Source organism: Anser brachyrhynchus (assembly GCF_964034855.1).
Source record: "Anser brachyrhynchus genome assembly, chromosome: 1".
Lineage (NCBI taxonomy): Eukaryota > Metazoa > Chordata > Aves > Anseriformes > Anatidae > Anser > Anser brachyrhynchus.
The window spans coordinates 45570215-45597009 of record NC_137694.1 but is presented as its reverse complement, the minus strand read 5'-3'; the positions used below and the strand labels follow the sequence as shown (position 1 = coordinate 45597009).

The 26795-nt window shown below is 43.0% G+C and overlaps 2 protein-coding genes across 5 annotated transcripts in view; one reads left to right on the top strand and one right to left on the bottom strand.

The window, feature by feature from the left end:
* ANO4 (anoctamin 4) overlaps positions 1–999 on the top strand; it is a 224567-nt gene extending 223568 nt beyond the window's left edge. For all 3 annotated transcript variants that reach the window (XM_080595542.1, XM_080595543.1, XM_080595544.1), the window contains one exon: positions 334–999. The gene's annotated coding sequence lies outside the window, so the exon portion shown is untranslated. The remainder of the gene's footprint in view (positions 1–333) is intronic.
* SLC5A8 (solute carrier family 5 member 8) lies at positions 760–26729 on the bottom strand. 2 transcript variants are annotated; one of them, XM_080595720.1, is made up of 15 exons: positions 26234–26727; positions 24103–24168; positions 21130–21181; positions 19855–19922; positions 18856–19010; positions 17690–17830; positions 13535–13664; positions 12445–12533; positions 11702–11814; positions 10312–10379; positions 9937–10023; positions 8953–9152; positions 8000–8103; positions 6065–6150; positions 760–4583 (listed from the first exon to the last, which is right to left on the bottom strand). In XM_080595720.1, the coding sequence occupies exons 1-15, from the start codon at positions 26564–26566 to the stop codon at positions 4452–4454; spliced, it is 1824 nt and encodes a 607-aa protein (XP_080451846.1). In that variant the 5' UTR covers positions 26567–26727; the 3' UTR covers positions 760–4451. The 2 variants fall into 2 exon arrangements, with proteins under 2 accessions (XP_080451846.1, XP_080451847.1); XM_080595721.1 differs by lacking the exons at positions 760–4583; positions 6065–6150 and adding an exon at positions 7394–7501 and having other exon boundaries at positions 26234–26729.
* Between the last annotated feature and the right edge of the window lie 66 nt (positions 26730–26795).

Sequence of the window (26795 nt, the reverse complement as noted above, 5' to 3'; positions counted from 1 at the left end):
GAGTTGGCTGTTTACCAAGCTCGTGTTGAGCATGATGCTGAAAGGGGCTCTGACCTCCCTGGCAGTTCCTGAGTACATTTCTGTCACTTAATGTTGACCAGTCACCCCACTGATGTTTCAGTGCTGCAGAATAGATTTCCCTTTAGTCCTTCAAAGCTATATAGCGGAACACTCAGGAAAGACTACCTCTTTCTATTTATTTCATTAATTAGGAAAATATAATACAAGCAATAGGGTAATAATAATAAAAGGAATTTTAAATGGTCTCTAGATAGCAAATTTATGTCGTTCCCTTCTTTCTGATCTGCTGATGGGTTTTGTTTAAACCTCCAGGTGATGGTCCTATATGTTGTTTACTTACTCAAGCTCCACGAGAGCGCTACCTTCAAAGGAATGAGAAAAAGTGCAACCTCAATGCATGCCACAGACATTTTCCATAGCAAGCAGGACAGCACACATCAAAGGATTTACTGTGAAATCATCCTGCAATCAGCATAGATTGATCTCAATAGACCACTCTTGACAGCAAGCATGTACTTCATGAGCAGTTACACGCCAGTTTTTAAAACCAAGGAAAAAATTGTATATTGGGACTGTTTTTCAGCCTGTTTGCTACGTTTTTTGCATTCTGTCCCATATTGGTTTTACAAATCTTAGAAGAAATGTAAATGAACAACCTGGATACTTTGACAAAAGAAAAAGCCTAAGTATAGAACATCATCTGTGTTCAGACCACCAAATATTACAACTGAAACCCTGTTTACAAATCAGTTCTTTCTTTATTTAAAGTCTTTCGGATGGAAGTTATGTTATTTACCATATATATATATAATATATATATAAAGTATATAGAGAGATTGTTTATTTGTAAATAGAAAAAAAATCCTATGAAGAAGAACGTCAAGTTTTCACACTTTAAAAAAATCATCAACATAAAGCCATGTATAATGCTTGTATAATGTGACGCAATAAACTTTAAAATAAATTATGCATATGAAATATTTGCTGTTTGGCATTCATGATTTTTTTTTTCTGTTTCCCTTATTTGTTCAGAAAGCAAACAGACCAGTTGAGCAGAAGCAAAAGTAAATGCAAAACAAAAAGGGCCAGGATCCATCACTACTTTCTCTCCGTGAATCCTTTGTGTATTTACATAGTCAATTATTCTTCCTGTTGTGTATTTAGTTCACTTTTTAATGTTCCCACTTGCTTTTTCTCTTGACCCTGCCAGATACTGCATGTAATTTGGACATTGCGGAGTGCTCCCACTCCTGTGGAATTAATGGGCTTGGCTATCCTTCATTTCATTGCTGGGTGAGTTTTTAGCTGGGACAGATGAAGGATCAAGGTGCAGGAGCATGATGGAGACCCTGAGAATTGTCTTGCTACTTTTACACAAGGCCCTGGCTCTGTGTCCAACTAGCTGAGGACAGTATATAATCCCAGAGAAAATATTATTCAAAATTAACTGTTTTAATTAGTGATGTCAATTAAAGTAACAAGCATATAGAGAAAAGCAAAGCAGGAGGAGTCACTTTTGAGCTCTGCAACAATCATGGGAGGTGAACCAACAAGAAAAGAGACAGTTGTAAGGGTCATCTGCAAAGTTTAAAAATGTTTGCCTCTTACAGCAAGGTATTTTCCCCAGTAAAAACTCATCTTGACATGACTGTGGACCCACAGATATCATCTGGCCCAAACTTTCACTTCATACCAAAATTAGAGTTAAACGACTGCTCAGTGCTCAAATAGTAACTTCAAGCAACGACTTGTGCTTTCTCTGTTTTAATAAATTATGTGAATTCAAAGTACTGAGAAAAACTCCATGATACTACATTTTTTTCTTAACTATGATAACTGCAAAGATTAGTCTTCTCTCCATGAACAGAACAGGTAGAAGCCACAGGTCACCCAGGACAGTTTAAGGCAGTATCGACAACAGTGCAAACAGGGATCTCAGCACAGAGTGGTGCAACATAGGCCATACTGATGCTGTTTAATAAAACAGCAATCGGTCACCTTCCTGAGGAACAGGTTCAGATGGGAGTTCAGCATGTGGGTTGGGAGTGCTGTAGCCATACCAGAAGGTACATAAGACAAGGGCTTGCAGTAAGCTTCTCTTTTGTTCATGGCTTACTATGTGCCACTAAGCAGAGACACACAGAGGGACACCAGACCTTTTCACCACATTTTGGTTCTCTGTAGCAGAGTGGAGATACCACTACTTACCCTTGATCAGATCTGTGGGCCGAAAGTACCTGGTAACTACAAATTATTTTACTCCAAGGCTCAAAAACTATTTTGCAGCACAAAATGCAATATCAGTTTCTGTCATGAAGTCAAGGCACAAGGCTGCATGGGCTGCACTTAACCATTTGAGGTTTGGGAAGCATAGCCAGCTCATTCACTCAGTGGGCTAGTTGTCAGGGAGACTAGGACAGTTCCAGAGCAGAGGCCTCTGTCCGGAATCCCAGAATACTTTATTCAGCATGCTATCGATCATCTCACATCAGATCTTAGATACGGGGACACAAGGTGTAACACCTGGGATTTATTATGCTTGCTCACAGCCCTTCTGCACAGTGTTCTGACACTAACCTGATCACAGCACTGCAGCAGAGGAATGAGAGACAAGGGGCTGGCCCTAAACTCTGCACTGGATTGTGCAAACCCATGTTTCAGGAGGCAGAGAGGAAGCCTGCCTTCATCATGTCATTTCGCACTGGGTTAGCTGATGGAGATGTGCTCCTGGTGGCAAGCCATGCAGGGTCTATCTGGTCTGTACTCCTCTAGGAGAGGTCTGCTCCCATTTTTTCTTCCTAATGTTTTCCGATCTTGTCAGCTCATCTTACGCAGGAGATCATCAAACGCCCGCTGTCACTGGGGCATAGAATAGATTAAGAGCTAAAAGGCCCAAATCAGCATAGATAAACCAGCACTGTGTCAAACGCCAAATTATAGCAGCTCAGCACAGGGTACAACTGCAGCATAACTTCTAGAGAGTGTTTAAGACACACAGTCACTGTTTTAAGTCTCAAGCATGACTGCTTTATAAGCTTCACAGCTGGGCTTTCCTGCAATGACTTTTATTACCCAACTTGGTTCCATTGCTGTAGACAAGTTTTGAACACCTACGTATACCCGTAGCAGAAAGTCTGCAGTGCAAAAACAACACAGTGGGTCAAAGAGTCTAGTCCCTGTTGTACCAGAAAGCAGACAGGATAAGGAAGCTATGGTGGTTTTTACCCTTCCAAGCCAGAAGTACCTGGTCAAGGATGGATGTGCTGTTCAGCTCCTCTTGGCAGCCCCGCCAGAGGGTGAGCCATCCAGTGCCCTACAGCCATGGACGAGACTTTACCAAACTACAGCCTATGTAATCCCTTCCCTACCTGGGGACTGCACAGTGGACTCTGCCCACGACAAAACAAACAACGTGCTCTGGCCTGATCTGGCCCAATCTTGCAAGTGAATCCCCAGAATGACAACAGGGACTGCACGAACACAAATGGCTATAGCAGGTTTCAGCTCACAGCCCCACACATAACGGCAGTGGCAACTGCAGGTGCAGCCTTCTCTCTTGCCCAGTACAGCAAAGAGGGCCATCTTCTTCCATTTACATCTTTGCTACAGTACACCCAGCCCAGTACAAGAGTGGTCTTGGGCCAGCAAGTGGTTCTGCTACATGGCACTGAATAAAGAGCCCAGATAGCTCACTTCATCATGAGGGCCAGATCCGTAAGGGGAAGACAAGGCAGAAGAGTGAGGCAGGGAGTAAAGAGCAAGATATTAGTGATGTTTGCTTTCACCCATCTCCAAAGACACTCTTGTAGCTTCCGACAGTGAGCACACAGGAGTAGATGCAGGTAACCAAAGAATGAGTGGCTTAATGAAAGCAAATATATACGACAAAACCAGCAAAATAAATATGCTCTCAGGCTCAGTTCTGCAAAGCAACCAGATGGAGATAAGTACATCTCCTGTGCTGCAAAGAAAGATCCACTGTTTCTTTCAATCTGATGCACCCTGCAATGATCCTACAGTACCTACCTCCTTGTACTTTTAATGACTTAAAAAAAAAAAAAAAAAAAAAAAAGGAGAACAACAAGCATGTCGGGGGGAACAGTGCTCTTCCCAAATAAAAAATTTACCCCAAGAGTGAACTGAAATTCAAAGCAGTTATTTTCCAGGAGGCTCAAGAATATCAGGCAAATATTTCACATTGAACCATCACCTTAAGCCCTGTCACCAAGATCCAGAGTGAGAGAGAGAGCAGCAGGAAAGACCTGATTCCTTTCTTGACTCATGTCAAGGTTGTGCAAGGGTAACAGTACCACGAAGCTCAGCAGACTCCTGCCTGTACCCCCGGCAGGGCTGGTAACTGACCCAGCACAAGAATGTCAGCAGTGCTTCACGTCAACAAAACTGTCCTCGAGGGCTGACAAGGCCCCGTGTCATATGTGGAGGCCATTGACTTTGTTCTTATCGCTTGCTACGTCCATTTCGATGTGGCTGAAAGCAGGGTTGTCGGTTCCTTCAGCTGCATTAGTAGATGTTTTCCAGCTCAACACTACCACTTTCTCTGCCTAAAAAGGAAAAGACAAAAGCCATGCTGTGAAGTGGAAGAAACAGTTTTCCTCTCTTTGACCTGTAGGAAGCAGAGTCAGGCCCGATTTACAGAAGGCCTTGCAGGAAAACGCATGTCAGTTGCTGACAGAGCATAGTTATTCTTTGCAGCAGCTGGTATTTTTCTAGGGGTATGGAAAATTTCTTATTGCATAAGATGCTAGTTGTGTAAAATGTTCTTGTCACATAAAATGTTCTTGTCCTGTAAAGCATCTAAAGCATTTTTGGGTGTGCAAAGTTTTAATTGCTGTTTTCATGTCTGGTGTTCTGTCACCACCACGTCCCTGAGCTATTGGATCCCAACCCTTGGTCCTTGCCCCATCTTTGACACGAAAAGCAAATTAATATGCATCATTGCTTTGACGCTCCATCTTCACTAAACATAATGAGATGTTGAGCGCTTCACGTGCAGAAAGTTGCTTAGTTGCCCCCAATTTATTCTCAGTAATTAACTTTCTGCACTAGTGGTGATGCCAGCCACTTGCTACCCAGGCAGACACTTGTTTCTGACTCCATGCAGAAAACAGTACAGCTGTGAACATTAGCTTCCATATGTTTGGTGTTTTTTCTTTTTGTTTCAAAAGACGTCAGAGATTAAACTCCCAGATGGTGAAAACAGATGCTGGTCCATTTAAGACTGAATGACAACACCTGGATAGCTGGTGTCCAGTTTTGACATGGGCAAATAGAATGGAGTGCTGTAAAAAGTCCCTCATTTCTCTGGTATTCAGCAAAAATAGACGAGATCATACTAAAAGGTGTTATTGTCATAGGGAGAAACATTTTGCAAACTGGTCCATCTTAAAAATATGACCATTGCCCATACTACAGTATTCAAAAAGCACTGAGCAAATCTAAACTTGCATGTTCAGCATCCTGATGGCACTAACTGAGGGGTTATTTCTAGTTTATTTTAAAAACTATATTTCCCCTATGTTAGCGTTTCTAAGGGATGCTATTCTGCTCTTCCCAATAATTTCTCCCCTTTTCTTGTATTATAGGGAGGGAGGGAGGGAGGAAATAGAAACACCGTCTATCTAGAAATGCTTTCTCTCAAACAGTAGCTGATGTTGGAAAAAAAAAAAAAAAAAGAATTTAGAGAACAAGTTTACAAACAAAGGAAGCTTTGCTGAGTCCAACGTGTGCCTTGGATCAGCTTCCAAAAGACTAGTGAGGGAGTATTTTGGCAGAAACCTGGAGAACAACTGTCCCTTTTAATCTCAGCTGCTGCTCTGTTGTTACTGAAGTCAAGCTGTGGCCAAACACAGCTTCCCTGTCTGTTCTAGCTGCTTTTCTCCCACCCTCCTTGTGCTCTGCTCCTGCCTTAAAGCATCAGGTGCTATTCATCCTGGTGGGAAAAGATAAACCAAGGATTGCTTGCCTTTGTCCCCAGGAGGAGAGATTACTTTAAATTAGAGGATGCATAAATAACTACACTTACTGTATCCGATTTAGACCGTGAGAAGTTGGAAAGGAAATCTTCTTTGGTCAGCAGGAATTTACGGTCTGTGTTCTGCTTCAGTCCTCCTACAAAATAGGCACGTTTCAATCAGCCAAGTTTACACATGTGAATGATGTGTCAGAGCCCAGCTATGGGCACCAAGCCAGGTGAGCAGAACAGTCATGCAGGAAAAGCCATCAAGCAGTCACGGGCTGGATGTTACTTTCCTTAGGGATCATTTCTTTACAATGAAGTGTCCCCTGCATCTTTCAAAATATGAAATGATCCTCGGGATCTACTTGAAATGCCTCAACCCCTCTTCAGAGTTTTCTAGGTCCTCCCCAGGTTTCTCTATGAAATATATGTAAAATGCTGTGACAACCATCTGCGGTGGGTAGGGGATTAGTTGGATGCTTGGGCACTTTTAGGGCATGGAAGATGAACTACTCTGTGAGTACGTGTGTGGGAAAGAGAGGAGAGGTGGGTACTGGGAATTATCTCTATCACCTGAGAATTAAATGGCATCTTGTTCCACAAAGACCAGGGTGATGTTGAGTTGGTTCTCTGGAGTTTCTATTTCTTGGGCTGAGGAATTCTCATCTGGATTTACTGAGTTACTCAGATTTTGCACTTTGTTTTATGGTCCAATGGAGAGGCTTTCAGTGGCGTGACTACGGGTGACCCGATCCCAAACTAGTAAGAAGTGAAATATGTCTACAAGCATCACTGCCAGAGCTCAACCTTGCCTTTGCAGAGAGGAGCATGTCAGTGAGGGAACTAAGGACAGAACGGAGGGAAGAAAGGGGAGAAAATCCTCCACAAGTCTGTGAGGAAAAGAAAATGGTAGAAGCATATCTTGTGCACATAGTTACAAGGCACAAGGAATGTACTGGAAGCCAATCTGTCTGCTGAGTTTGGAGTTTTGTAGTCCTGAAGAAAAGAGAATTCATCCCTGAAGTAGTTATAGGTCAGGCTAGCAGGTCTGAATTCTAACAGCACCAAAGTCTGATGAGTGATATAGCAGGCATCTGGCCAGGCATAGTGGGGAAAGCAGTGAGAGCAGCTGATTTTGTGCTATTCCTGCCATGCACAATGCAGATGACAAGTGCAGTTTGTATCTCACTTAGCTGCAAGAGTAGAGAGGCCACAAGCTGGAACTGATGTCCCTGCTCTCATTCGTTGCTTTTATCTCTTCACAAATAGTACAGAGCAACTGAGAAAGGAGCTAACACTGACATGCACACAGTCTGCAACTCTTTGCTACATGCATGGGAAATGTGGTGAAAAGCATGCAGTGCACAGGTGCATGCCTGAGTGCTCTGAACTCACTTAAAGTAAAACTGTTTTTGTCCTCTAGAAGAAGCATGGGTACATCTCCTTGCTTCGAGTTGCTGCCATGTTCGGGGACTACCCTTCAACTTCAGACCCTGCTGGGATCTAACAGAACAGGTAAGATAGATGGAGTTTTTTGACCCTCAGGTTAAAAAACTGCTGAAACTTCTTTCTCCTTAGAAATTTGAAGTTTTCTTTCCTGTGATTAGAGACCAAGCATAGAACGCAGAAGGGCTGAGAAGAGGAAATGAGAGTTAGGATGGGAACCCTTATGCAACAGAACATGCAACAGTTGGAAGGGACCCACAAGAATCAGCAATTCCAACTCCTGGCTTCACACAGGACTACCTAAAAATTAAACTATTTGTTCGAGAGTGTTGTCCAAATGCTTCTTGAACTTCATCAGGCTCGCTGCTGTGACCACTTCCCCGGGTAACCTGTTGCAGTGCCCAACCACCCTCTTGGTGAAGAACCTTTTCTTAATATCCAGTCTTTGCAGTACGGTCACTGGCATTGACTGCGGAAATGACAGTTCTCCATTTGGTCATCTTAGTTTGAAACAGATCTAAGACTTATGTTCAACCTCAGCTGTGGAACTAGTACCTGTTAGGAGGCTGATAATCATTCCCACAACTATCGTGATAAGTGTCCCAAGTGTGCTGAAGTAGAGATAGGACAAGGAATACCAGCGGTCTGCCAGGACAGGCCTGAAAAGGAGCAGAAAAAGAATTAATCTCTGCTTTCTTCTTCCAGGCAACCTGAAAATGTTGTCTGTTTCCAGACAGAGTATAAATAAAGAGTTACTTTCTGAATGAAATGAGCTGGTACTCTTAGTACTGTACCTCCAAACAATAAAAAGTGCATTGAAAATCTGTTACAAAACTTGCAGAAGTGCCCTCACAGGGGAGGAGACTGGTCAGCGCAGTAGGCAACGTGGGACTGAGCAGGTAAAACAGGACAGTCTTGTCTCTGCTCAGAATCTAGTGCAGAGCTGAGCACTCCAGCTATCCAGACGAGGGGATACCATCTTTAGAATGTGCTGCATTATTTAAAGAAAAAAATATGGTAGGACATCAGCCATGTGCTGCTCTAAATAGCCAGAAATAATAGGGCAATTCTCACACCTCACGTTACGTCTTGTTTTGGTCACCTTGAGGATGTGCTCTGCTGCTTCCCTACAGCCACGAATCATGCTGGAGGTCTTGTGTGAGAGGTACAGTCTGTCAGACTGTATGTTGGGCACCTGTGTGTGCACCAGGGTATCCACTGCTGATTATACGATGCTCTGAAGTATAATGATTAAGAATCTCTAGAAGTATGTTTGTTTAGCTCCTGTTCCAGCTGTTCCCTGTACTATCATTTGTAATTTTTATGTTTAATTGTGAGTGCCCAAAGACAGACATACAGCAATTGCAGAGGGGAGAAACCCCCTTATGTTTTTCCCATTACACCAATCATAATCTCTCCTGAAGTAACTCAAATGCTAGGCAGATGTTCATGTTGCTTTATATCAAACACATGCTGCAGATATTGCAGATGAGGAACTCGTCGTATACCTTTCGGGAGCTTGTGTGCTGAAAATTGTTGTTAATGGATTTGCTGTTGATGTAGTCAGATTGCTTGAAATGGATATATTACAGCCTGCAGTTGAGAGGGGCAGTGGCAAAGTCCTCTCTGGGAGTGGAGGATAAATCTGAGAACCAATTCCAACCCAAAGTGAAACAACGAAGCCAGTGACAAGACCCACAAATGCACCCTGCAAAACAGAAAACAAAACTTGGACTTACAAGGAAAGCAAAGGTATATTTAAAACAATATCGACAACAAAAACTAGATAAGTAAGAAACACTTAATCTAAACTGAAAGCTACATAGGAAAAATAAAATATACAGTTGGGGAGAACTGGGAATTTACTTCATTTAACTTTTGGAGAGTACAGTGTTTGCTTGTGGCTCCTGAACATACCGCTTTTTATTTTGCCACTGTGAATTTATAATCAAAGGATAGCTTTGGGTTGTTTAGTATTGGGAAAAAGCTGGTTTATTTGAGGCCCTCCTTAAATGACTACAAAAGCATTTTCCCCTTTTCTTCATGTGATTTGTTTTTGCAAAAGTCTCTTCTGGGTGAGTTTGCTAGCTGACAGCTAGTGATTCTTTTTGCAGCATATACTTAAAATTTGCAACTGTAAAAACGTAAAGGTTAGTGACTAGCAAATCTTACTAAATAACAATCCTCTCAGACTGACCATACTCACAGAGTTGGTCAAATACATTTTTGATGGAGTAGCTTTTTCCTCTGGAAATGCTGATATCATGACACTGAAACACTCTAGCAGAGCACTCCAATTGAGCCTGCCATTTAAAGAGGCTCATCACTTCATTGAGATAAGGTGGAAGGTGAGAAAGGGTAAAGATCCACATGGAAATTATCAAAGACATATCCTTGCTGCCCAACACAAAATTATTAGGGGTGGAGGGGGAAGGACAAACCACAAATTATCAATTAATTTTGGTCCAACAGGGCTTTAAATTTGTACTTACAATTCCATTTGCAAAGGAGCAGAGGATTCCCAAGGCAAAAAGTCCTAAAAGGGGGCCACCGACCATGCCAAAAATGCTGAGTGCTGCCTGTGGAAGGAAGAGAGTCTATTAAGTGCTGTGCAGGAAAAGTTAAAGCTTCCAACAGGGCAAGAAAGGAAGCTGGTAAGAAGGATATTATGGGTTTTTAATTGTCCCTCTCAGCTGGCAGGACTTGGTATAGTGACACGGGTGCTCAGAGTGGAAGCTTAGTCTGTTTGAGGCCAGTACCAAACAAAGAATAAAAGCTAATCTCATAATGGTATCCAGCAATTATTTCCTTACACAACTCATTCTGGATTATTCAATGCAGGCATGAAAAAGCAGCCTGACACTCACCTGCAGCAAGGCTCCCAGGAGAGATGCCAGCGCAGCCATAGCGATGCAGACTCCACCATAAAAAAGGCCTGTGTGGGAAAGGCAGAATGATGTGCATCTGGCAAAATGTCCACAGATGGAGAAATGCTTCCTTCTAACCCAGCAGGGCTCTGACATCCCTAAAACAAACCTGCTAGCATCTTCTTTGTTTTGTTTTGTTTTGTTTTTTCCTAAAAGAGCCCAAATGGCCAGTTTTCTGTTTGTATTAAAAGGAAATGATGCAAACGTGACAAAATCCTATTCCTGTATACTACTAAAGATTACTTAAGCACTTGATCCTAGATGGATTGATCCATACGGATTAGTCATAACGACAATACACCATGCATTGTTCACATTTTTCAGCTTATCTCCTGTGATGTGGTTCTTATTTTGAATGAATAAATTTGCTTTTCTTTTGAGCAAGAAAGTAAATGATGGCAGATTACCGGGAGCTAGCAGTGTGACAAAGAACATCCTGGGCCACCAGGACATAGCCGCTCTTGTCAGCACCCACAACACTGGCTCATTTGTTTTCTCCACCTCCACCCCTGTTGAGTTACACTGCACAAGGGCACAAGCAATGTTAATGTGATAGCTCAGGCAACTCATGACAATATCAGAGCACCAACAATTTTGGCATAAACACTGCTTGCAAAAATGTTTAAGAAACGGCTCTTAGGTGAAAATATTTCATATTTGGCACCTGTCACCAGTCCGCTGTGCTCTGTGGTAGGGGCTATGACACTGTGCTGGGACTGTGTTTTTTCACACCTATTACACACACTGCCTTGGGCCACACCTGCAGCTGGTATCAGGCTGTACAACCAGCAGAGACAGCAAATGTATGTCAGAGATGTAAGCCATCTGCTCAGCACAGTTTTGACCCTCTTCCCTGAGGAAGGTCATTCAACATAGGAGATTATCAGACTGCAAGTCCAAGGGTACATCAGGGAAGACATGAAGTTGCTCATTCTCTGCAGTGCTGTAGTTCACATATCGCTCTGTTCACAAGGTTTGTTACAAAACTGTTTCCTATGCTTCTAGGTTTTGACAGATTAAAGAAAAACAGCACCAATTTTAATCCAAGATATTTGGTTCTGTACTATTATAGATCAATATTGAATACAGAGGCAGTCTGGCTTTACTGCTTAAACATCAAATGATGGATTTTTTTCTTTTTTTCCCTAGAAATAGCTTGTCCCCCATTCTGCATAAAACTTGCACAGCTGATCTCTGCTCCCCCTAGTATTGCACCAATGTAGCCCTACTGGTTTGAATGCACTTACTCTTGCCTTATGCTGCCATAAGTGAGATCTGAATCAAGCCCTCACTTTGTAAAGAAAAAGTGTAAGAGATTTTCCAGACATACTCATCCCCATGGAAATCCATGACAGCTTCTTTTCAGAGAGCGATCTGAAGTATGGCCTAATGAGGTCTTCAACAGTCACAGCAGCCAGAGCATTGATGCTGGAGGACACTGTACTGCAGAACACAAGATTTATACATTTCTTTGTTTATCTTAGATGCTGAAATCACAGATAACAGATGGATTACTGGCAGAGAGAAACCGCTGCTGTCTAGAACGGTGTCAGAGAACAAATGCAACCACTGTATTGGTCGAAATGACTTATTGCTGCAGGTGATGCGGTTAATAGCTTATAAAAATCATTTAAAATAATTGCTCTTAGTGAAGACAAGGCAAATCTTAATGAAAAGATGGGGCTGGAGAAGTCAATGAAAGTATCTGTTACATGTGGTTATGCTATAAACATTACTGTAGCTATGTTGTACAATTACGTGTTTATAATATTTAAGAATTCCTTCAGCAGAGGGGCTTTAAAGCACAGAGAGACAGGGCTTGTTAGCTCTGTACATCGCCTGTGGCTAGCTATTTCTTCATGCTGTTAGTAGGGAACTCCAAACAGCTTTGAGTTTTAGGACCTCAGAGCACTGCTATTGAAAACTATGAATTTGTAAGATGCAACATCAAACAGCTCATAGTGCTTTTCTTAAAGAAAAAGGAAATGAAATGCAGAAGTTTTAGTATAAATGCACCTTTAGTGTTAACAAAAGAAAAAAGAAAAGAAAAAAAGACATTAGAATCCAACTTACCTTAATGTCCCACTGTAGGCACTAGCTACAAAAAGCCCTGGCATTCCTGGAAAATCCTTGAAAATATCCAACACTAGGTAAGGCATTAGCTGAAAAAATTCAGAGTGTAAGAATTACTACTATCTTGCTGTAAGTTTTCTTTTTTTGCTGTATTATTTTTTTATAACCTTCTCACTGGCATTCTGCCTAGCTCTTCTAATTTTGAATGTCCCATTTTGCAGTAGTTATTGGTTTTCTACAAAGAAAACGATTCTTAAAACATCCACTTGAGATACAGACAAGTCTGTTAAGACAACCTAGCAGAGGTGAACATATCCAATGATGACAGTATAGGTAGCTAGCACTGACCAGCAGGTAGTCTGGATTGTACTTCACTCTGTCAGTAGATTCTTATATCTGCTGTTGACACCAAGGAAAGGTTTTAGATACAGTCCAATAACTTTAAGGTACCTTAGAACTATTTCCATATTGGAAGCTGTGTGCCATCTGTTGACCTTTGCAAGATCAGAGTATTGGAAAAAGGTACAGATTTTAAGATTTTCTGCCTGTGAACTGTTTTTTTTTTTTTACCAACAAGTCGGTCTTGTAGTATCTTACTTCTTGAAGTATCTTACTTCTAGGTTCCACCAAAATAATTTGAGTGAAAGGAGGCACCTAAGAGTCTTCAGGTATCCATCTTGGCCTTCCATACCTCATCTTACTCTATCCTTAAGTACTGCCTCCAATACTCCATTATCTCTGCTCCTTTCCTCAACTTCCAGCTATTATCCATGGGGATTTGTCCAGAGCCTGCAATTATCTGAGGCATAAACAAACAAACAAAAAGATCTGCAGATCTGTGAGAGCCAAGGAGATGGTGGGACTGACTGGTCCTGAAGACAGGTCTGCTGCCTTCTCCAGGTATTCCCTCCCACCATGGTCTAAACTTAATCCCTGTATTACAGACTCACACAATGTGGACTTGGCATGTCCTCATTCCCATCCCCCAGCTCTTGAACCCACCGGAATGGTTACGCATGCTCCCTTATCACCCTTCCCAAGGGGAAGGATGCCCCTGCCCCTTGCTACCTGCTGAGATGTGGGGCCATACCTGGTCGAGTGCCGACACCTGCTTTGCAGACCAGGGGTCGCAGTCCTTGTAGATGGAGTACAGGGACAGCCCACAGAGCGTTGCACAGACCAGGATCGCCCAGAGGCCCACCAGGTTGATGTAGAGGGACCTGTGCCAACATGCACGGACACAACATGTTAGAGCTAGACGTCCCCCCATGCTACAATTGAGAGACTGGACCACGAGTCCCCTCCAGAGCCAAGCAAGCAGGTGCCCATGCCTCATGTGGCTGCCCACCTGAAAGGGAATCATGGCATGGCTCCATGTGACATGATATTGTTCTTGGTAGCAGTCTCAGTGCCTGTCCTCTGACAAGGTCTACTCGAGGGATGATGGCAGTGATATGTCAATCCACATATTTCGTCATGTGCACGAGTTTTACTTTACCGGCAGCTGGCAAGAAAACACTCTTTCCCCCTCACCATGCCCCTTGGCAGAGACAAACCCCAGATCGATTTGCAAGGTGGGGTGCCCCAGATCAAAGTGTTGGGTACCTTTAATCAGCACCAGCAATCATTTGCCTCTGGAGCTGCACTACCACACTTACACAATGCTGGAATCATGCTCATAAAGCAACAAAGTCACCGTTTCCTCCCAGGAAAGCCTCCATGGAAGGCAGCAACAAGGCACGTGTTCCCTTCTCCAGGGACCTGCTTTGGAGCCACTTCCAGATTCCACTTCCAGAGATTCAGAGATCAGAGATCAAGATCACCGACCCCAGAACTTCCCCATTACTAATTTACCCCCTTGGAGCCTGACAGAGTCAAAGAATCCTGTTCCCTCCCCATGTCCTGCTGGGAGCTACAGCTGACACAGAGAAGAAATGTGTGGTTGTGATGCATTAATGCTGCTTTTGCCACACACAGCGAGCAACCTCTATGGGTCATGAAAAACAAATCGTTCTCCCAAGCCGTTCCCCCCCCCCCCCGCCCCGTGAAGGTTTTTCCGTTCTACCTAACTATCCCATCTTCTCAGATGTTTCTCAGCTCTTGTTGACTCCTGATTCACAAAGCTCTTCAAGCTGTGGCTCACCTAAGGTGGTCAGTTCAAGCAAACACACTCAGAGGGAGCCTGGCCTTGAAAAACAGCGTTCCTTTCCAGCAGTGGCCTTCTGGTTATCTGCGTATCATTTCCTGATAGAGATTGAACTGCCTGACAGATCACATACACTAGACCTGTGCCAACTAAGACCTCTGCTGGGTGGATCCCTGGAGGACCTTTGGTATCCGTGCAAACATATCCATGCCTGCACTGCTGCAGTGGGCCTTTTAGTGCTTTCAATTTCCAGGAAGGCAAGGAGCATCAGCCTTTGGACTGCTCCAGAGGATCATCAGGATGAATGAAGAAGTAAACATAACTTTATAGACCTTGTTAGGCATTGAAATGTGTATTTTTAGAATGCAGTAGTATAGGTTAACTAGATGAGCCAGCAGTTTTATACCATTGAAAAATTATTGGCAAGCACAATGTAAACTCTTAAAAAGACCTGTGTAAATAAAGGCTGATTGGATAACACAGAAGGGAAAACTCTGCATTTATGCTTCATATTTGCAATTAGTGCTCGTCGAAACACAGCACTAGCAGCACTTTAAATTTCTCTCTAGGCTAAGTACGTAAAAATGAAGTAGTCCCCTTCTGATAGACACTTACATATTGGCTGGATATCTAGCATCGATTTAGCTGAAGCTGTTCCTGCATTGGCATGGCATAATCTACCTTGACATAAGGCAGTCAGAAGCTGATACAGCTCAAAATTTAACCAATGAGTTAAATCAATGTAAAACTTTTCAATAGATGCAATAGCAGTGTTAGCCTAAAGCCTGTAGTAAAGATTAGAAAGTCAAGAGAAACACATGAAAGCAAAAGAAATTGTCTGCATCCAGCAATTCCTGTTTTTAAATTGCGTCAGTGTTTGACAGTGAAAAGAAAACTGCGTTTTTCATCTGATTTACACCTCTAGCTCCTGGTACACCCTATGACTAAGCACTGTAGTATAATAATTGTAGCAGGAAGGAGGTGTTCCCATTAATTCTAGATGAGTAACATGAGGTGGAGTTTGGGTGAAGAAGGTACTGTGACTGTGCAAGGCTTATTTTTGGTTGGTTGTTTCAGTCTGTCTCTAAGATTTTAGCACTGCAACATGACAGCTGATGACCTTGAAAAGAAAGTAGAGGAAAATATGCTAGTAGACTATATTTTTCTGAAAGCATAGCTCTCCTGCTCTGAGTGCCTGATATTGCTCGTATTTAAGCATTATGTTTGATTTGCCTAGTCACTGTTTTAGGATGACAGCACATATTCATACCTACTGGTTTGTTTCTTGAATGGGGTGAGATCCTTTCCCAAAGGCTGAGAACTTTTGTGCCATCATTTAAGGCCTTCCTACAGCCCACAAGTTGGGACACATGGAAGAATTACTTCCTCAGATCTGATTTATTATTAAGTAAAGCCTTACAATAAATTACATGGAGGTGCAAAGCCTTATTATTTTGACCTGATGACACTAGACACTTCTATGTACAGGTTAAATGGCAACAAGAGGTGCAGGCCACCAATGTAACTTGCCAGATGTGTTTAATTATGTTTGCAAATGAACTAGATTATCATCACAGAATGACAGTGTTTACAGCTGTAACAAACTGTAACCATTATACAAAAAGATTTCTCCATGCAAGGGAGGCACAAGCAAGATGCCATGGAGTTCAGCTGCCCACGCCAGCAGGAGAGGACTCCAGCAATTAAGGCTGTGCCAACGCTAATATGGTATGAGCTATAGAGTCATAGCATCATAGAATCATTTAGGTTGAAAAAGACCTTAAAGATCATCAAGTCCAACCAAATAAATGTGGACTTTTATTCGTAACTCTTGAATCCCATCCAAACCCTCCAGAACCAGACAGCCTTCAGTCTTGGTCAAAGCCACTGCAACAGCCCAGAAAATGAGCCCAGAAGCTGCTGTGGTGTCACATTCCCCTTGGCCACGCTGCCTCTGGGACGCCCTGGAGGTGTCCCACCTCACAAAGAGGGCAGGGAGGGTGTAAGACAGGGCCATAGTCCTAAGTGGAGCAGGTGCTTGGGAAGGACAGTCTCACTGGCACACAGATTGCGCACAACGTATGCGGCTGTTCGCCTCTACGCAGTCATGCGAGGGGCTGTGGAGAAGCCACATGGTGTGCTGGGAATGTGGCACTGTACACTGGAGATGTGGCTGCCGATGAGCCATAAATGTCTGCAGCATAAATGACCGGAAAGCAGATTTCCATTATTGCTGAAACCAAAAATATTTCAGTTCTAAATTGTACATGATTTTGCGGGCATTTTGCTGACTTTATGAAGTGAAAACCCTCATAAAACTCCTTCTCTACCACATATCACTGCATTATGGAATTTAGGGACTATAGTTACAATGTGTATTTATATATTTCTCCTATAAATATACTATATAAAGTTGGTAATAATTCTTACATCCAGAGTTGTGAAGTATGGGAATGACACTAAAGATAAAGGTAAGATAATAGAGTTAGTAAATATACTCTGTTCTAGAGTAAAGACTGATCAGAAATTTATAAACTCAAGGAAAACAGAACTCTCTGACAGTGTCCATAATGAATTCCCATTGAAAAAGTCAAGACTATTGTGAAAACAAAATATATGATTCCCCAACAATTTTATCACTGAATAAAACATTCCTACATTTTCTCACGTTTACACCCATTGGTATGGAAAAATCTTTTAGTTTTTACTTAGGTAAAATTCCCCCACACTGGTTTATATTTAGTAGAGTAGCAATTCAAGATGCTGTCTTGATAAGGCTTCAGCACAAGTAAGTACTATATTATTTGGCCTTTAGGTTGCATATAAACTTAATGCAGCTATTTGTATGCAAGAATAGTGGCACAGTGAAACAGTCTGGCAGAAAGCTGAACGTTAGAGTCATTTATACGTAATTCAAATACCAGCATTTATTGTGACTATTTGTATTGTACCTGGTCCACAAAGCAGAAAGCAAAAGTTGTTACCTTTTACAAATAGGTTTTATAGAGGCAAAAAAACATATTTATAAAAAAAAGTCTCCACTACAAAGAACAGTCATTGCTAAATTAAGACATTAAGAATTACTGTAGGCAGACTTACATTTTTGCGTGGAACCTGCTTTTGCATGCAATGTATCTCTGTACTTGGGACTGGTTGACGCCATAAATGCCAGTCCATGTGAAGGTCCCACCTATAACAATTGTCCAGAAGGTATGCCTTTGCAAAGGATTAGGATTAAAGCTACAATGAGAAGGGAAAAAAGAAAAAAAAATTGAAATGGAACTTGGGAAAAAAAATTGATGGAAAACTCATTATCAGAAGACCTTAAAGACTAGGAGAAAAAATTTCCTCTAATTCTAAAATAAACTCTCCTAATTTGGCCAGATGTTGAATATTCCGATATTCCACCTTTACATGAAATCACAGAAAGCAGATTTTAAACTCGGAGCTGAAATCCTGACCTAGCAAAACTCTGATCTATCCAAAGGTGAATTTTAACTAATTTATTTGCCTATAAACTCTAGTTATAAGTAAAGCAGTATGATTTCTGTGACTATTGTGATGAAATGAAGTTCCAGTAGAAAGTCTAATACGCCTGCTTATCTAGAAGGACATGTGTCTAACACCAATACAAAGGTGTGTTTGCATGCCCAGCCTTTGTGGACAGACTGTAAAAAATTTGCTGATTTAGCTCTAAGTGAAGAACAGATTTTAAATGGCATGAATATTTTTAAATGACACTTTATTAGTGTTATTTAAACATTAGAAAGTGCTTAGCTTGGTGAATAATGTAATATTAATTCACCTATTACATGCTTTTATTCCTTTTCTTTTTCCATCTGTGAACTCTATGACTGGGGGAAGAAGCAATGCTGTATAACACTGCAGTTCAGCCAAAAAGGTTGAAAAATCACTGTTCACAAGAAGAAAAAAAATATCTGTAGATAAACTATTATTTACTGACGAACTTGGGGACGAATTTTATAGAATGACCTGATGAATATCCCCATTCACATTTGGTGGAACCCAAAATGAGTCCTTAAGACACCTACTTGACAAAGTAAAAAGATTTTGCTCTTCACAGGATTTTGCATGGTGTAAACCCTAAAATATCTCCCTCAAACTACGTAAATTTGTTTAAAAGTACGTAAAATTTGGGTCCCAACTCTCCTCCCCACCTTCGGTAGGAAATTAATTTCACGGTTTGTCACATGGGCTCTACTTGTCAGAATAAAAAGGCACAACATCTGCAAGTACAAACTCACTCCCAAAAGTTCAGTCTTCCTCCATGGTAGGAATCATTTACAATGCGTCCAATTCCTTCCTGTACCACCACAGCTCGTATAATCACAGACGAGAATCCAGCGACCATAATTCCAACCTGGAAAACGTCTGTCCACACCACTGCCTTCAGACCTCCCTGCATGAGGAACAGCACATATCAGGTACAACGAGGCAGCCGTGCTCTTGCTTCACACTTACATGCAGCTAAGAGAAATGTTACTATACAGATTATGCATGATAGATTAATTCCATTTTACCCCTGAACAGAGATAATTCTGTATTGGGATGTTCAGAAATTGCGTCCTGCAATCTGTTCAAGACATGCTGGCCTTTCTGTGAGGTGCACTAAAAATTACGGTGGCCATACGCATAGGTTAAGCCAGTATTTCCTTCATCATATCCCACTGATTCAGAAGTTTGTTTTTATCAAAAGATTAATGATCAGACTGTACTCATCTTGCTTATATAGTAAGACTACCTCCAGAAGGCATACCATTCACACATGTATTAAAATACACAAAAAAAAATATGTCATGGAGGTTCCATTTACACGTTTCTAGGCATTTGGTCAATTAGCAGTGATCTAAAGGCCTATTGTTTCATAAGGCACTTGCTATTTTCAGTGGTTCTTGTCCATATGAGCATGGACTATTATGGTTGCAGTGAGCATGTGCTTGACAAATTATGTATCTAAACTCTACAAGACTAGCAGAAAAGTCACAGGAGGATCTTAAGGAAGGAAATCTATCTTTTTGCTGTTATTTCAGCAACAACACCATTTTGAATGTATTAAAACAGAAAAGGTTTGAGTCACGTTGTGGCTGCCTATGCATCCAGGGAAGTCCCTGGGTGAAGTCTGGGCCTACAGCTGTGCTGTGAAATGGGGCAACCCAGTTACTAGGTGACTTTTCAGTAAATTCCACATTTGATGTGAATGGTGAGAGGAAAAGACATTTCTCTCAGCTGAAGGGCCAACGTACCAATGTGCAGTAGAAAGTGCAGACCACGCCGGTCGCCACCACGGCACCCCACAAGTCGAAGCCCGTGACTGAAAAAGAGTGAAAGGACATTAGTACGAGGGAGGCACTGGGGACAAAACACTTAAGGTCTATTTTTCACACCAGTCTGGTTACTGAAGACAAATGGAAACAAGTTAAATGCAAAAGCAGAAAGTAATAAAAAATTGCAATGAAAAGATTTGCATGTCTGAACCAGGGGATTCCCATCAGTGCCTGAGCTTGACACACTCACGTGCTGTGCGGCACGGCTCTGTGGGGCTCCCTGACAGACAGCCCCGGCTAACGGGAAGCACAGCAGCAAAGCTCACGGAAAACATTGCTTCTAGCTAGGTCATAGTTTGTTATGGCCTGTAATTACAGGTCAAGTATCAGCATCAAGGACACAAAACATGTGGGACTCGTACACCGGAGGACACCAGTGCAGACAGCGTTGGTTTTTTTTCTTCCTTTTTGTTCAACGAACAAGCCAAAAACAAACAAACAAATGGACAAAAAAAGAATGATTGTGATTTTCATTCTAGCCAAAACAATTAATTTTTCTATTTTCACTTTGTTATTGCCTTTTCTTGCCAAGTACACAAATTAATTGTGCCTAATTAAAAGTTTCATTTGGCTCCCTGTGAAAGCTTTTCCCCCATTTAAAAATAAATGTAGCCCATCTTCAAAGCAATAAGTCATTCTGGAACTAACAATGGCAATATTTCATTTTGTAAATATCACAACCAGTATCTTAAATTCATAATGTCATTGTTCTTGAATTTTTCTTTTTCCAGGCAAAAAGATAGGCTGGATTAACAGTTCCAGGCAGCCCCAAAACAGATTTGTATGGAAAAAAAATGCAGAACATTTCCCTAGCTGTCTCCTTTTGAAGAAATGCACTTAATCAGGGGGATTAAATGTGTCTTATTCTGTCCATTCCTTCAAAATATACTTAATTTTTCGTAAGTTTTCTGAGTGTAGCCATGACCTAAGGACAGCACGAGAGAGCTGGACTAAGTGAGAGCAGATTTTTTTGTTGAGCCACTTCTGTAATTCTTTACAGCCAGGATTAGGGAGCAGAATTACAGCTGGGAGGCTTTCTATCAGTGTTCCCATCAGGATCAACAAATCCTGGAAGACTTCACAGTCAGTCCTTCAGCTGTATCTTTTGGTGAGCATTACAAAAAGAAAAGCACGCCAGTGCTACGTGCAGAATAAAACTATAATTTAGAAAACAGTGCAGTACGGTCATCTTACCTTGATTTAGTGCTAACGCTGGAGCGTAAATGACAATGCCAGTATATAAAATCTAGATGGAGAAAAAAAGATATAAAATGAAAAGAAGAATCATAAATTCCTGGAAAAGGTGACAGGTTTCTGAGATGGTTTCTCTTCAAGCACTTATGCAGCCTATATTTCCTAAATTCTTAACTGCTGAGAAATAATTTAAACTGTTAGAAGACGCATGTCTGATACTAACCAGCACTGCAGTCTCACAACTTAGTCTGCTTAAAACAAATACCACAGTGACTCTTAAATACCCAATCCCTCTTCAGTTTTTCCTGGCTCTTATAATTAACTTGTTTTATTGCTTTAAAACTGCAGTCATATTGCAGAAACAAGAGCAAAAGGAAATTGGTGAGGTTTACACATGGTTTGCCAAGGAATCTATTACAATTTATTTTCTCAGTCTTGGGATCAATATGGCTCTCAGTATGCAACTGCAATGCACATGAACAAGAACAAGAAATACAGCATTAGTTAGGCATTATGGATTGCATTATAAGGGTTTACAGTCCTTGATGTAAGATGAAGCCATGCATGATCAGCTGATTTTCACCCAGTACAGGAAGATACATACAAATCAAAGAGCTACTCTATCCACTTTTAAGAGCACAGCGGGATTCATACACTGGTATCCTCTATAATTTCTTCATGTTTATTTTTAAGTGCCTTTTCACCACTGTTATTACTGCCTTGTACTACCAGGACAAGCTCAGCAGTGGCATGGATCTGAGCAATACAGCTTGCAATGAGCAGATGACTTCTGTGAAGGTCAGCGGTCTTGATTCAAGGGATTGAAATCCAGGCTGAGCTGACTTGCATCAGCTTTTCATGATTGAACTCTTTTGATTCCCTGATTTATACCAGTGGGACCTGGACACGGAAGTGCAGCAGAATCAGAAGTTACCCAGAATTCAGCAAGCCTTTGCCCTTCCTGCAAATATGGAGTCCAGCCCAGCTAATCCAGCACAGGATAGCTAACTGGTGGACCACTTGCTGTGGCTTTTGGGCAGGAAAAACCCAGTCCCCATGACAGAGCTCTGCCACATGGCCAGCAGCTATGCTGGGGCGAGCCAGGAGGTACAGGGAGTGGTCGTGCAGCTGTGAGAAGCAACGAGCATGGAGGGGCAACTGCACCCAGCATTACCACATCACCCTGGCCCCATGCTGCGTGCCTGGTACAAGCACAGGCCAGAAAGGGTGGTGGGACTGCCACAGAAGAAGAGATCAGCATCTGCCCCTGACTGTGGGACCACCGGGGAAGAAGAAATCAGCATCTGCTGATGGTGGGAAAACCAGGGAAATAGTCTACAGCTGCCCGTGTGTGTGCATGTGCTTGTTTCTCTCTGTGCTCTAAGTCCTCTCCAGATTTACACACATAGCTTGTACACCCAGAGAGCTCCCAGCCCTGACAAACCTCCCCTCAGCACCAGCTGCATCACTTCATAACCAACAAGTACTGACACTTGTCAAGCCCCGTGTGTGACTTCTCTCCGTGTGACTTCCGCCCATGACCATCAGCGTGGGCTGCTGAATCCCACTCACTCAGGGTCACCACAAGAAAGGGGTTTTCTTGTATGAATCAGTGCCAGAAGCTTTGAACCATCAGAAATTAATTTTTATGATGCAAATACAATCACATTTTTGTGTCAATTGAAGCAAGAAAGATAAAAAAATCTTTCCATATCTTCAGTGTTTTTTTCAGGTTGTATTACTATTTATCCTTATTATTTGTATTTTAAACACATGCCAATAGTCACAGAACGGTTAAAACTACACCGTTAGGATCTTAGGGAGTTCCCTTTCCTCACTATTCTTTTAATGATTCAGGTTATTTAAGTTGTTATTGCTGGGCACGGAAAGACAGCTATAGATCATTAGTTAATTTCCTTGTACACATATTTAAATTGTATAGAATTATTTTTCTGATCTTTACAAGATTACAGTTGGTTTGTTCCAACTTACTCAACTGTGATGTCTTCATGTCTGCCCATGAAATACCACCATGATTCATGCATGCTACCACTCCACTTTTCCTATGAATTTGTGTATCCACAAAATCCAGCTAAGCAGCACTGTTTACACAAGAAATTAACACTTCAGTGATCACTATCTTAGTGGTGCAACTGTGATTGCCCTAAAACTCCCATAGCGGGTCTTAAAAATACCAAAAAGGTCACCAAGCAGAAGTGTAACTTGAAAAGCCTTCTAATTCTGTATTCATTCTTGCTTTGAATTCCACAAAACATCCACTTCATAACTGTGAACAGAACACATTTTTCTTGCTGGTGTTTCACAGCATCTGGCACACGCTCACTGTACATCTGAAAGCTGTGGTCTCACACTGACTTACCGAACGGGCTGGATACAGCAAACCGCACCAAGAAAAGTTGCAGGGACTGCTTTAGTTTGACATTCCCTAAGGCAGTGATTTGCAACTTTTGTTTGCAGACGCCCAGGTTTTTCCCAGCAGTGGTGCAAACCCTTGTACCGCTAGCGACAGGCTCCTGACAGCTTGTTTTCCTCGTCACCTGTCACAGACCCTTGGGAATTAGTCAGACTCCCAGAATCCACGGACCACAGGATAAAAACTGACGCGGTAGATAATAGGGACATGTACATTTTGAACCTGTTGTGGGTTTCTCATGAGGGCAGGCAAACAACTCCTTTACATGCTGTTTCCCTGCCAGGAAGGCTCATTCGTCTCTTGGCAGGGGCGCTGATGCCAAGTGACTGCTCTGGGTGCTCAGCAGCACCTGGGGAGACCACTGGGGCAGGCAGCCCAGCATCCACTGCATGCTTTGGAGCAGAGATTTCTTTGTCTTGCTCCCAGTCACCTGTGCACTGCGGTGACCTCGTCAGCTGCTCAGAGAAACAGCCAGCTATGCTGAGCTGGACAGTCCTGGTGGCTACAAGGACCAGGGAAGTGCTCTGAGGTTTACTTGCCGTTTGTATAATGAAGAGGACCGTTCCACAGAGCCGCAGGTATTTATTAAATCGAAGCTCTAAATACTGCAAAAGAGAAGAAAAACCAAATGTTTATCAGAACTTGGCATTATCGGTAGGACTACAGTGAGGCAATGAGCAATACAGAAAGGGCATAGTGTTTTTTTAACGTTTTCACGAATGGACAAAACTTAGTATAATTGTGACGGATATCTCTTTCAACTTCATTTGATATTTCTTCAGACCTCACTGCTAGGTAACCACACCTGAGCAGGTGAAATAGACATCAGCTAGTCAGTGACAGAGCCCCCCCAGTGGAAACTGGTGCTACATTGCTGCCTCAGGGCACTCCATAGGCAGGGAGCTGCGCACTGGGACTTGGCAAAGACCAGCACCTGCTATGCACTCTGCAACGCTCACAACGACGTTCCAGCAAACAACAGAACCTGTTTGCATTGTGAAATCAGAGTGAAAAGAAAAACATTACGGTTATGCCTGAGCCTTAGTCGGTTTGGAAACTCCAGCATTATGAACATCCATCTAGACTGCTGAGAGAGGGCAGAAGGTCTTCAGTGGCCAGCGGTTTCTTCCTCCCACAGTAACCTCACCTTGTGCTGCCCAAGGCAGCTTGCCATTTTCTACTAGTAAGTGGAAATTTAGCCTTTCTCAAAAGAGGAACTATCGCTTTTATGTCCAGCCTGGGAGCACACAACCTCTGAATGAGTTTGTCACGCTGTAGGGCAGATTTCGTTCCACCCTCTGTCCTAACAACCCCCTAGGGCATGTGGTGGCACAAAAGGGATCTCCTTTACCTGCCAATCTATTAATTTAACACAGACAAACACTGAAAAATCTAGAGAGCTCACTCGTGAGGTGAGCATTTAAATTGTGATCTGCAAGCATACTCATGCCTGGAAGCAATGCTGAACCCCCAGATGGACGTAAAAGGTTGTCTGATCTCTGAACTCTGTCCACAGATAGAATGTATATCTTTTATAGGTGTGTTACCCTGACTAAACACTGAGATTATCAGTGAGTTTCTAGTCATAATTAACAGCCTTTAATGAGAAGGGACGTATTTTAAATATCACAAGTAACAGGTCCAAAGATTAGTAGTTTAAAATGCACTGGAAGCCACCAGTCATTTCTGTTGGGGAATTCTTATCTAAATCTACCAACAGAAGTCTTGTTTTCAGCCTTCAGTGCTGCAACGCCCCTGCTCAGTGTAATAAAATACAAAAGACCAAAGTAGCTATCCAAGGACTTTCACCTGCACTGACGCCCCTTCCCTAACACCCTCTGTGAGAAAAGCAATTTGCCTCCAAATCTGCAGCTAGGAACCATCTTCCATGCACGATCAAGAGGTTGCATGGACCTTCTGTGTCAGAAGAAAGCCCTGACCAGATGCTTCCTCACCTAAAAAGAGTCAGACTTGACCTGTGATGCATCTCACCACCCCAGATTTCTTTGCACTGCTAGCTATAGCTTAAACTTACATTCTGGGCTGAAGACCAGTTCAGCCATATTTTGGTGAAAGCAAAAAAACCTTTGCAGACACAGAGCACTTGCTGACCTCACCGTTCAAGCAATGGAAATGACATTTACTGCTGCAGCAGGTGTCTCCCCAAAATCTCTAGGAACAGCGCAGACATATACTCTGCCAGAGGGGGACTTTTGTGGCTGCACCTGAGCTTAGAAACCTACCTGGAGGGAGCATGAATCGAGAACTCTGGCTACTACGTTAGATGCTGTTGATGTTGGATGCACTCTGTATGTTAGATGCTCTTGGTATATTAATTACACATCATTAATCACACGTCACCACCCAAGCTGCACAAGGATTAACCCACCACTAAACTGAGCAGCTGAAGTGAGGAAACAGATCTGGCACGGTGCAAAGCTCCTGAGCTGCGACAGCAGGGTGAGCATCTCCTCTCTGCAGAGGCAGTGTGAGCAGATCTGGGGACAGAGCGTGTTACAGCCCATCCTCGGGAGAGACACGAGACACGAGGCGGCACAGAGTGTGGGGAGTTGTTGGGAAAAAGCGTGAGAGAAGTCACAGAGAGAGCAGACGTGAGAAGGCCCCCAGCTCCCTGAAGGCTGCGGAAAGGCTCCTGCTGCTCCACCTTACCTCGTAGGTGCTGGTAATGCCCAGCCTGTAGAAGACAGGCAGGAAGATCTCAGCACTGCACAGCACCACCAGCGCGTAGGTGATGGCGAAGATGCAGAAGATAGCCCCGTAGCGGTAGATCTCGGCGGGGGTGCCCAGCACCGTGACAGCCGACATGAAGCTGGCGGTGAGGGACAGCGCGACGGGGAGGGCGCTCATGCTGCGGCCCCCCATCAGAAAGTCCTTGGACGTCTTCTGCCCCCCTCCCGCGAACGCGTAGTAGATGCCGATGGCAGCCGACACCAGCAGCATGGCCGCGAAGACCACGTAGTCCCACACGCTGAAGCGCCCCATGCCACCTGCCCTAGCGCCCGACGGCCTGACACAGACCCACACGGGGCTTCCCCGGTGTTGTGTCTGTGTCTGCGTGTGTGTGTGTGTGTGTGTGAGGCGAGAGCCGGGGCCGCGCCGCCGGGACGGCCTTATAGGGCCCCGGCGCCCGCTCCTCCCCGCGGCGCTGCGCGCCCCCGCCGAGCGGCAAGGGGTGGCGATCCCGGCGGCCGGGGCACGGCGCGCAGCTCCC